This window comes from Staurois parvus, unplaced genomic scaffold, assembly GCF_062004578.1.
Source record: "Staurois parvus isolate SC_StPar_1 unplaced genomic scaffold, SC_StPar_1.0 ptg000454l, whole genome shotgun sequence".
NCBI lineage: Eukaryota > Metazoa > Chordata > Amphibia > Anura > Ranidae > Staurois > Staurois parvus.
Genome location: NW_028318250.1, coordinates 8880608 through 8893645, shown reverse-complemented (window position 1 = coordinate 8893645; position 13038 = coordinate 8880608). Strand labels below are relative to the sequence as shown.

The window sequence follows — 13038 nt, the reverse complement described above, 5'->3', positions numbered from 1 at the left end:
TTTCCATTCAAAGAGCTGAATTTATAAAGCCTGCCTGAGAGTTCAGAAAAAAGGGACAGAAAGCTGAAATTACACACTGCAGAGCTCAGTGAGGAGAGCTCTGATAGCTGACTGGAGGAAAAAGACACACTCCCCCTTCACACAGCTCATATGAAAAGAGCTGAAGCTGTGAAGCTGCTGTGGAGATCCCTTCCCTGTCAACATTTTTCTCTTGGTGACAGGAAAACTTGTCATATGTGTTTATGCTGATAGCAGAGGAAAACGCAGCAGGCAGTAATGGCACTTAGTGCTCCTAGTTGAGGCAAGTACACACTATAGAGGGATATGCTTTGTTCATTTTTTATGGCTGAGGTTTACAACCACTTTTATAAATATTGTTGTAAAAATTCCTGCTACACTAACCATCAGAAGTCCTTTAGTACCTATATTTTTGCCGTGGTATTTGTTTAAAATAAGTAAATTTTTGAGTTATGTGTACATTTCAGATGTTAACTCATCTGCAGGGGAATCTAAACAGCAAAGACTTCCCTTTGTACATGGCTGGATAATTCAAATGGATGCAGCTTTATGTGGGAATTTTAATCCACCCCATGGACTCTCTTTATTTGTCTAGATAGTAAGATATTTTTTGGGATGGATATTCATTTAAATTTACAAGGGTGGAATGCAAGTCAATGGTCCTCCATATGGTATATATACATTTTATTTGTCCAGTAATTCTCATGTATTTTTCTGAAAACTAAACCCCCCAATTTACTTCTTTTTGCAGTCATGGTAACAAAGAAGTATTCTCATGCCGCGGAATTTTACTTTGTGTCAACTTCTTCCTGGAAAGAGGCCACACGGATATCACAGTGTTTGTTCCGTCATGGAGAAAGGAGCAACCTAGACCTGATATGCCTATTACAGGTAAACACTGATGTTTTTAATGGCATGAAATAATATTACCCCAAATTAGGTATAAAATATGTTTTTGTTTTTTTATATGGGCTGTTACAGGTAGCTAAGAAAACAACAAATCTGACTTAAAAAAGAAAAAAATATGTTATGTTATTGCATTCACCCTTTATCCTGTTTAACTGAGCAGTATTCTGGATACAAAATGTGTGATTACAGGAAGAGGACAAAATTATTGGCAGAGGATATCATTATACAGTATGTTAAATATGAAAGCCAGGTATGGCCTTTGTTACATGGTTGCATTGGTCTAGATTGGACCAATGGAACTATGCATATGCTCACCTGTGGGATCCCTCTAGAAGCTGGAAATCACTGTAATAGACACTGCCAATATGGTGTTCTCAGCTAGCTTCTGGGTTGAATAGCGAGCAACTGCCCTGCTGCTTTCTGTAGTAGGGAAGCCTATTACAGTGATTTCCAGCTTCTACATGGATCCCATAGGTATGATATATGCATAATTACATTAGTCCAAGCTGAACCAATGTAACTATGAATAAAATGCCATATCTAGAATTCTTCTTTAATATTGTAGTGCATGCCAGTTGTTGTATAGAAAGCAGAAGACTTTGTCCGGGTTCACACTGGTGTGCTGTGATTTGGCCACAGTGTGGGTGTATCCTCAGTTTTTGTGCATTTTAGCCTTGGTCCCACAGACTTCTATTAGATCACGTATTTTTACCACGTTTTCTGAAAGCGCGGCAAAGATGCAACAAGCAGGACTATAAAAAAAAAACAAGAAAAAACATGTGACCTAATAGAAGTCTATAGGTCTGCTACTAAAAACAAGGGTAAACATACAAAAACCACACATACACCCACGCTGAGGCCAACTATGGTGCACCAGTGTAAACTGAGCCTTTTAATGTGGGATTGGAATGTGGTATCCAAGGAACTGTGGACAGGATCTTTTCCAATAACTAACAGCAGTGTAAAAGAAAATAGCTTAGATTCGACAACCAAAAAATCAGGCAATGCACAAAATAAAACAATGAAGACTAGATTTTATGAACAGACTGGGACATACAACAGATAAGCCACCACTGGTGGAAGAGTTCCTTCAGAAATCGAAGGAAAGGGCATGGGTTTTCTCTTACCTCTTGTACTCTCCCTTTAGACCCCATTCACAGTTGCGACTTGGACATCAAACACCGGATGACAAGTAGTACCCCATGTTTTTCAACTATAACCATTTATGTATGTGCGACTTAAAATTGCAGTGACTTCAGAGTAGTTCATGCACTACTTTGGTCCGACTTTCATGCAACTTGAGGGCCATAGACTTCAACAGTTGCATTAATGTCATACCTGAATGTTCTAAATGCAACATTGGTGCAACAGCGGGTCCGACTTTGCAGAGGGACAGGTCATATCTAAGTTAAACCCATCCAAAGTTGCAACAAAATTGCACCAAGGTTGCACTCAAAAGTCGCAATTTGGAGTCATACAAGTGTGAATGGAGCCTTAATCCTTTTTTACAAACATGTCAGGAGCAGATGAAGTTACCAGCTATTACTGGATACTGACAGGAAGAGGACAGAAGGACACTGGACAGACAGTGAGCTAGAAATAAACATGCAAGAAAACAGGCAATAAACAGAAAAAAAGGAAAACAAATTAACAAACAATATAAAGGTAGCAACAAAAGAGGAAAGCAAACAAAAAAAATCAGAAGATAGTCCAACAATGAAAACTGAACCAGAAGATTGGCCCCAAAAACACAATCTGAAGATAATCACATGAAGCTGGATGAGAATATTCTTCAAAACAACATGAATACAGCAGTTTCCCAAAAAGGTTAAAATAGTAAATTAAGACAAGCCACTCAAAACTACACCAGCTCATGGGAAATTACATACTAATAGATATACGGACAAAACTGCATGGGTTTGACTGGGCAAAATTTCATGGGTTTGACAGGACAAAACTTGATGAAGTTAAATTGCAAGGCTAGAGACATAAAGCCAACAGAGTGAAATCCAGTAGAGGCCTAGAAAGAAGAAGTAACAAAAATCAGAGAAAGGAGCACCATAGTAGGTAATATCAAATCGAGATGGAACCTTATACTATAGGACTACTGTGTATGTTAGGTTATTATTAAGTAGAGGAGAAATATACTGTATTTTGTGCTCAGTAATAGCTTTTAATAGCATATAAATAAAATACAAAGACTATTAATTTTAAGCAGCACAATAGTTATTGTATAATGATGCATGCATTGTGTGTATGTTTATGTCTGTTTATTAATTTTTACTCAAACGTATTATTTTAACTTTTATCTAGATCAACACTTTCTGACTGAACTTGAGAAGAAGAAAATCCTGGTCTTCACTCCATCTAGGCGGGTCGGCGGGAAACGGCTAGTGTGCTATGACGATAGGTTTATTGTAAAGTTGGCTTACAATTGCAATGGGATCATAGTCTCAAATGATACTTACAGAGACCTCCAGAGTGAGAAGCCAGAGTGGAAGAAGTTCATAGAGGAGCGGCTGCTCATGTACTCCTTTGTCAATGATATGTAAGAACATTTTAGTATGTTACATTTTCTAATAACGTAATGGAACAAAATATGTCTATTCATTAAACAGAAAGATGTAACATGTTAGGGAAACATTTGGAATTATTTAATATTTTAATAATTGTAATCATTGTTTTATTTTAGGAACACTATTCTGTTTTAGGAGGCATATGTTGTGCCTCATAGGGGTTAATTTACGTGACGCGTGCAAAAGCTGGAGCAGCTCTACATAGAAAGCAATCAGCTTCCAGGTTTTATTGTCAAAGCTGAAGTTTTTATTGAACATGCTGAATTTAGAAGCTGATTGGCTACCATGCACAGCTGCACCACATTCTGAGTGCACCATTTTAGTAAATCCCCCCCCCCCCCCCCCCCCCAGTGCCTTATTATTGTACTAATATTTCTTCTGGCTCTAGGCAGACATTTCACCAATATATATATATATATATATATATATATATATATATATATATTACAGAATTATCCTCAAAAATATGCCTCCTCTGTTGAATTCATATTATTCTATTGTAACAGGCATGGTACAGTAGAGCCCATGAAAGGGCCGTGTTTGCCACTGCTATAATGCACAGGTATTCCATGCATCCCCATACAGGCAGTCCCAGTCATGTCAATTAGGATGCAGAGGCTGCACAGAAGCTTTAGCATTACAGTAATGACAGTAACCTGAAAAGTGATGTCACGTGGTGTTAGATCTATATTTTATGTCTTAACAAAAACCTTTTAGCATAAAGAAGCTATGTCACCTTAACTGATACACTTAGGTTGCAGTGTGAGTAGGAGTCTTAATTGCATGGGGGCTAACTTCAAATTCTAAAGTTGCAATTGGCCCTGCCTCTTTTTGCCATTCTGTCATCGTTGTTGGTCATTAAAAGCCTACCATCAGAGCTTGGGACCAATAGCTACATATCTGAGATGAAGAAGGCCCATGTGCAACTTCTGCATCTTTTCTGTTGTGCATATATTAAAATAAATGTAGTAACAGTTTGCATGCTGATCAGTTCTAATATGGTGGCTTATGCTATGCATTTTGTAATTTAATCTATTTATTTATTTATTTTACATTAGATTTATGCCTCCAGATGATCCCATGGGTCGAAAAGGACCAAACTTAGACGATTTCCTAAGAAAAAGGCCTCTTGGACCAGAAAACAAAAAACTGCAGTGTCCTTATGGTAAGGAATACTTGCTAGTAACTATTATGTGCGCATTTAATGAAAGCAAGATTAAAAGTAATGATATGTCTGTACCTTGAGTCATTTTATTGATTAAAGAAAGCAAAAGTTCCCCAGCACACTTTTTGTTGAGTAAAGCTGACAATACACTGATATATTTTTTTGTGCAGCCTACAGATGAATCTGCTGCTGTGGCTATTGTATTTTGACTGCCAGCCCTACCGGCTGTAAAAATACCCAAACAGCAGCTGCATCAGATTGGTTGCAGATGATCTTTGTCCAACAGTTATCTGCTTGGCTCCTTAAAATTTTCAGTCAAAGTTTGTTATGTGGGGGGTAGCCAACAGGGCCACCCACTAAATGCATTCTGGCCAGTTCATGAGGAATTGGAAATAATGTACATAGTGTATGGTCAGCTTAAGACTATCATGTGAAGATGATGGGAAACCATGGTCATGATATTGAGAAATGGACAGTTATTGCTGACTTTACATAAATTCAAGTTACAGTGCCTAACTTTAATTAATAATTAAGACCCTCTAGTGTCAGGTTAGCACCTTCTAGGTCACTGTCCTGGAAAAAGTATGTCAATCGGGAGTTCTGACTTTCTGCATACTTAAGGCAAAAAAGCAACTATGCAACAAATAATGTATTTTTAGAAGGAGATCAGTGATGGATGCCCATGTATTCCTTATAAACATAGTATATATACCTTGTAATACCTCTGGCCTCCTGAATATATAACTTATTTATTGCTTTGTTTGTTTCTTAAAAGCTATTTTTTTACTGTGTAACTCACACGATCTTGCTTTTCTGAATGACAATGTAACTGCATCATGTGAACTTTACAAATGCTTTATGAAACTTGCTGTTGTATGGTATTTAGTACCATGAAACGTCCATATGAATACCTGGATTATGATAACAGAGAAGGTTTTTGTATTGCATTACGGTCATATCTCTATTCTATTTGTTTCTTTCAGGTAAGAAATGTACTTATGGCATGAAGTGCAAGTTTTATCACCCAGAAAGGATAAACCAGACTCAACGTTCAGTAGCAGATGAACTCCGTGAAAATGCAAGACTTTCTCCCACCAAAAGCACTACTCACTTGGAAGACAAGAAAACAAGAAAGCATTCTGTTGACACATCCAATGTAGATGCAGATGCTTCCTCTTTCCAAAAACTTCCTTTAGAGAGAACTGGATCTTCTCAAAAAACAAGGCCAATGGACAAGAAAGCATTAGCACAATTTTATGCCAATGGGGCTTCTGAATGGTTTCCTCCATCAGTTAGCTCCAAGGATTCACTTCCTCATAACTCTTATGACTCTGGCGTGGAGTTGTGGACAAGTATATCAAACAGTTGCTGTGATCCTTCTCATGACCCAATGAAATACTGCAGCTCTAGTCAACAGATACCGTGCTGTCATCATAGACCTGATATGGACTCAGATCCTCGTAAACGCTATAATTCTCAGAAAATAGTTCCACATGGTCCTCATTCAGCACCTTACTTTACCTATAACCAATCTTCTCCATGGTCAGCCCCAAATATGTCACATCACATGTACAGAAGGGAAATGTCAGAAACGGTTCCGTCTACTCATAGTCTTCCAGCTGACTACCACACTTCAGCTACTCGCTGGACTGATCCTAATGCAATCCGTCATTCCTCAACTAGATCCCAGTCTAATTACCAAGAATACATACCAGTTCAACCTACAAGCAATGATTACCATCAATGGCAAAACCAGGAAACATACAAAGCAGAGAGATTGGATCTGCGCACTAAGCTTTGTGCTATCTTCAACCCCCAGTTAGTTGATGTTGTCATGAAAATGCACCCACAACAGATGGATCCACAGAGATTAGCAGCAGAAATATTCAATTACCAAACACAAATCCGAATGTGAAAGAGACACGTTATAAGGCAGCCCCGAGATTCATATGGAAAATCCATAGCTTTTAATATCAAAGCTTGAAACAAAAAAAAACAGTGGTTCTATTTCATTCACCAAACTGTGGGTCATTGTTTTGTGGTATATAATGGTTTATGAGAAGCAGCCATGATCCAGATTCATTGGCTTTCTGTGCTGTAATGATGTTTTTTTTTAGCTAGCAGAAGTTTGTTCACCTCATTGTAAACTTATAATAACAGTTAGCAGGGCTTTTTTTCAAGTTAACCACTACCCCCCAAAACCCCTTCCCCCACACACTCCCCCAAACCGTATGAAATAGTGGGTATGTTCAAATTTTACAAACAGTGAGAAGGTATTAAAGGGGATATTAAATACCAGGAGTGCATTACACACAGAGTGCAGAGTTCGATGGGGGGGAGTGTTTTGCACAGAGTGTTTTGCACAGAGATCAGGGGTGTGCAGAGTGCAGAATTCAATTTTCTTCCACAGCTGCTTACCTCTGCATCCCTCATCCACATCTCACTTTCACCCTTCTTCAACTCTTCTGACCTCTGCCTACAACCCCCCCGCCCCCCCCCCCCCCCTCCAATGTCCTCATCTTTTCCTCCCTTCTTAAACGTTCCACCATCTTCCACATATCTTACTTTTGTTGCTGTATTACGTGGAAGCACTCAGCAGGCTTTAGTACTTCCCTGCACACTGTAGGTGGCTCTGCCTTTCACTTGCAAGGAGATCATCCAGTGGGGGTATCGGCATCTGCATTACACCATGGCAGCTGCATCTCCCTTGTCCCCAGCCTGCACTCAGTGGGAGCCACTCAGGAGATCAGAGCTGTGAGAGCCATTGGGAGACAAGCTGTCACTTGTAACACAGAAGCTGGACTTCTGTGTTTACAAGTGATAGTAGTGAGCAAGGAGCAGTGCCCAAGCCAGAGGTAGTGAGTTCCATCAAGTTCCAGCTGAAAAAAAGCCCTGACAATTAGTATTTCTTGTGATTATCCAGACTAAAGAGGTATTCTATAACAGTGGATACAAACATAAGTTGAGGTATTGCACATTGCAAAACCTGTATTTTAACTGCATTAGATATTTAATAGAGTTTTACTTTTAAACACTTGTATATGATGTCTTTTGGGATTGATCCCTTCTTTCCCTTTTCAAGCCTGGGTTAGAAGAATAACATATAAATTCACCTCCACCACTACCATTACCTCTACTTTTCTTTTTCTCCAAAATAAAAATTATTTCTGTTATACCTTTCTTTTAATATAACACATTATTGTATATGTAACTGCATTTTTGAACATTTGAAAATATTTTAGCTAAAATGAAACGTTGTATGTTTCAGCTACAATTTAATAAGGATATTTTATCAGCTCATGCTTTTCTACAGAGCTATTCTTTTTTTTATGTCTGTCCTGCACAGATGCCTAAATGTTTTCGTAAGGGATGCAGTGATTCCAGTATGTGGAATTCAGCTAATCCTTTTTGTAGTATACAAAAGATTCAGAACAGAAAACTGGGACTCATTCAAATCTTTTTCTTTTAATTATGACTTCAAATAACAAAATTCAAAACCAGATGCAAATGAGAACTAGTATTGAGCATAGTATACCTTTTTGATGGGGCTTCAGTTTTCTGTCAAATTCACATGTATGGATTAGGTAAATCCCTACGTTTTAAGCGAAAAGAAACTTGGCATGTCCTCACAAGAAAAAGATGTGAATAGAGCTATAAGTAGATTTTTTTTAAACATCTGGATGTGCCTTGTGAAAGGAAAAAAAAAAAAAAAACAATTGCTAGAGAGCAGTTGGCACGTTGATACATATTGTATCTTATGCAAATGTACAAATCCAGTGGTTGGTCTACAATTGTCTAGTGAGACGGTTAACACAATGCTATAGAACATATATATAAATATATATATATTTTTATATATATATATATTTTTATATATATATATATATATATATATATATATATATATATATATATAATTTTATCTGCCTTTAAAGTGCTTTGTTGTTCCAAACCAATCCTCATTACCTGGGAAGAATTCTTACAGGTGAAATGAGCATTGCGCTCCATGAATGACCTGTAAATGGTAATTATGGGCCGATGAAACACTAAAGTGCAGTAAAATGTGTGCTTTCGATTACGTTTGTCTAAATAATCCTGTGTTGGAACACAATTGATATGTCTGTTTGTGGTCAGGTTGGCCTGACCTGCACTTGTTTTGTAATATGAAAATGTTTATTTTCCACTCAATGACTTGTATGACCAGTTGAATTGACACTATGTGCCATTTCACCACCAACAATGCAATCATTTTATTGTTGATTGTACACATTACATAAATTGTAATGTTTTATAATGGTAAGCAAAATGCTTTCTTAATTTGGTTGTTATAATAGAGACTGTGTAATAATGTTAATATAGTTGGCTAAATCACTTGGTTGGGTTTCATTCTGGCTAAGACTCTGGTTACCCAGTGGGTTATTCCACTATAACAGTGGTTTATATATTGCTGATTGCATGAATAAACCTAAAAATTTAAACGGATGTTTCTGTGTATTTTTTTCAAGCAATTAATATTAAGAGTAAAGCTATGAGATTGAGAACAGTATCCTATTCAGCATTGTGTTTTTATGTTTTGGGTGTGTTTTGTCATGTATAATGAGCTTCTTTGTAGCAGGATGTGTTGACATTCTATTTTTTCATCTTTGACTGTTGTTTTCCCTCCATTAAAGCTTATGAAGAAGACATGTATCATTGTTTAACCCATAATAGACTAACTTGAAGGCCTGTAACACAGTAGTATTCTCATTTTTATGTAGTTATTTTCTACTGATAGTATTTTAGTATGATGTGGCATTTTTTTTGTTACACATCCACACGTGTACCTCCTTGAAGTTTAGCTTTCAATTTTGGAAACAAAAATTTCGTGCTCTTCACAGAATACATTACATCAGTCCCTGACTATGTAGAGTGAGTCTACAGTGTAATATATCTTCAGTACAAACAAATGACACAGTTAAACAAGTTATAACCTGTATAGGTTTGGGAGAAAATGTGAATAAATACTGGGAGATCATACAAATACCTGCAGATAATGCCATAGTGGAAATTTGGGGACTACCACTCTGTTATAAATACTGTCTTGTCTCACTGAGCCTGGATTGTAATGTAAGTGGAACAGTTTAGGCGACTGGTATCTTGTTCTAGTGGACAGTGTAATGGTTGTGCACAGTAGGCACATGTAAGCTGTAAGCGACAGCCATCTTGTTCTGGTCTCAGCCATTTTTGTCATGAGCCAAGTGATTTCTCCTCCTCCCTTCCTCATAGAATTCATAGCCTTAACCTCTTCATGCCAACAGTATGCAAATATGCAGCCTCTCGGGCCTTGACACTGAGTGGCCACATATTTGCGTACCATTTGTAAACAAACGTGCTGAGAGCGCGCGCCCTGCACGCTGCCAGCACATGTGTCACGGAAAGGTCTAGATCTCTCCTTGCGATCGGGAACTCTTCGATTATGTTAATGCCGTGACAGCCAATCACGACGGTCACATGACCCTGCCCCGCTTCCTGGCATCAGAAACCCCTTAAAGGGCCAGGATGCACCGGCGGGAAGCGGTTAACTTTTAACACTTCAAAGAGCTTGTTATCCTAACTTAGGTACAGCGAACACCAACACACAGGCCTTGGTCAGAGCTGTAAACAGCTAATTTAGTCCTGGTAGGGTGTCTGTTAGTTTCTACTGACCATAAAACACTTCCCTCTGACTTATCGTAAAACTATGACAAAATCCTTTTGCTCTGTCACACATGGCTTGTAGAGCAATATAAAGCACTAGGAACACATAGCATGCCATAAAATGTTTACCCAGAAAGCAGTCAGACATGGAGTGACCTCTCCGAGACCTCTGCTCAATTCACAACTTAACAAAATCCACACACAATTCATAAAATCCAACAGCACCAAGAAACATTAATATTAAGTAAATATTTGAATGAAGAATATTATACCGAACAAATCAAGGTTATAAGTGACTAAGGTAGCACATGAGAAAAGGGAGATGGCAGTTTCATACCTCCTGGGTGACAGGCCCATCCGAAATACTTTGTGTTTGTTATCCCTGGACACAAAATACAATGTTGAGCAATAATCTACCAGTTTGCAGAATGCAACCTGTACATACTGGAAGATATTAATATTAGTATATGTGATGACCTCCTAGTCCCCACCCTTTAAACTGGATGATTGGTCAGATGGTCTCTGTGAACACCCCTTTGATACCACAGAAAAGGGAAAAGTGAGGACGTTTTAACAGTTCTCCTTTTAACATCAACCAAGGGACACCTAACAGGACTTGAGTGAACCACTGTACCATTTTTGCATGATCAATTGGACTCTGCTACAACCAAGGACTTTGCAAGTGTTCTTCATTATCTTTAACTCCTTTTTCTCTGTTGCTTTATTGTTTGTTTATCTCCTTGTAATACTCTTTTCAGTAAATATTTTATTGCACCATTTTGACCTTTTAATTATTAAACCCTATTTTGAAAAGTATTAAAAATGTCCCTGATGCTTTTAAAGCAAACAAAAGAATCCCTGTCTCTTGAAGAGTGCTACTCTATATGATTAATCTCTGAATATAATAATTACCCAAATGTTTGGTAAAATATAAAAGACAAGGTTGTGCTGAGTAAATAGATACCCAACATGCCAAACTTTAAATTTGTGTGCACCTATAAAGTTGTGTCAAACTTCAATACCTTATATTTTCTATAGATGATGCTTCAGAAGCCCCTATAGGTCATCAGTTTAGCGATACAGAGGAGGTCTGGTGCTAGAATTATTGCTCTTACTCTGGCGTGTCCAGCAATATGTAATATATGTATCACAATCAAAGTTTTCACACGTAGGCACGCCGATGCATGCATTTATTTATTTATTTCAGGTACTTATATAGCGCCGTCAATTTATGCAGCGCTTTTACATTTATATTGTACATTCACATCAGTCCCTAACCCTCAAGGGGTGTACAATCTAAGGCCCCTAACTCACATTCATACATACACATACTAGGGCCAATTTAGCATTTTTTTTGGGGGGGTGTTATGTGTTTGGGTGTAGTAAGTTTATTTAAGATACACAATGAAACACGGTAAACATTGACCGAACCAAACAAATGTAAAACTTCTTTTATATGGCTGAAAAAATGGCCTAGCATTACACTAAGGCTAACCATACACACTTAGATCTCTCTGATGCAGCACACGTGGAAGGATAAAACTCTTGTGCCGGCTCTTGTATTCAGACAGCTGCAGCAAATGGAACTGTCTAAATACCCGGACAGTGACTGCATCTGATATGGTGCATTCACTATTCAGCCAATGATTTTCCACCTGGATCAGGCAATTGTAAAAACAACTTTTGTTGAGTCAGGTACTATTGCACAGCCATCCACAGCTCAAATTTTGGCCAATTCAGCAGGAATCTACCAAATTTCAGACCGCGTATAGCTAGCTTAAGAACCGATCCACACTCCAGATCAATGAAAGAAGAAAACATTCTGCAGTCTAAACATACTGTATACTATCTCATGTATCTCCATGAACTGTAGAAAACAAGCAGGAATGGAATGCCCAACCATATTTCCGGATAAGAGCATTTCATTGAGACACATCATTTACCAGAAGCTTATCTTGGATGGTTAAAAGAGAGGCTAGACTTCAGTTAGGTGATAAGGTCAATTAAAATGCAATATATCATAAACAGTACATTTAACTGCTTCCCGTCCTCCCTAGAGCAGAAATACTTCTACAGGGCAACACGGGTGCACAAAATCACGTATATAATCACGTGATTTTGCACGCCCGGGTAGGGAACGCGCGCGCCCTATCCACGCTGCCAATCACCGGCTCCCGGACAGTGATTACTCGTCGGCACCTGGTGATTTTCAATAATCTGTGACCTTGGAGGAGGCTGTTTTGTTTACTTATAGAGGTAAATGATAATGTACACATGGATAGTAGGTAAATGACATTGAGGTAATTACTATAATAATACTTACAAAAGGATTAAACATGCATTAATCAGAGCAATTATAAAATAATGGTGTCCAGGATGAGTCTGCATATTCCAAGGCCTTAACGGCATGGACCATCAAGAAGAGCAAGGGTGGTCAGATATCCATCTTATGGCTGACAACAACTAGGGAACACCAAATCACCCTCAATATTCCTCTATAAACATCTATAAACATTTATAATGTAAATTAGATACAAGGCTAATTAGACAAGTCTAAAAATGTATATTCTGATAGATCTAGAAGAACAAGACTAACCACATTGAGAACATGGTAGCTGAGCACAGAGAACTAAAGTGCTTATTGCTATTATGGTGAACATGTCAAAGATCTCACAGAACTACAGATTTAAAGCA

At 38.0% G+C, this 13038-nt stretch overlaps 1 protein-coding gene across 2 annotated transcripts in view; it reads left to right on the top strand.

Moving 5' to 3' along the window:
* Window positions 1–9146, top strand: part of ZC3H12A (zinc finger CCCH-type containing 12A) — a 38851-nt gene extending 29705 nt beyond the window's left edge. For both annotated transcript variants that reach the window (XM_089688808.1, XM_089688807.1), the window contains exons 3-6: window positions 770–909; window positions 3241–3475; window positions 4562–4668; window positions 5652–9146. In XM_089688808.1, the coding sequence (XP_089544934.1) occupies window positions 770–909; window positions 3241–3475; window positions 4562–4668; window positions 5652–6583 (1414 nt within the window). In that variant the 3' untranslated portion in view covers window positions 6584–9146. The remainder of the gene's footprint in view (window positions 1–769; window positions 910–3240; window positions 3476–4561; window positions 4669–5651) is intronic.
* Window positions 9147–13038: the final 3892 nt, after the last annotated feature.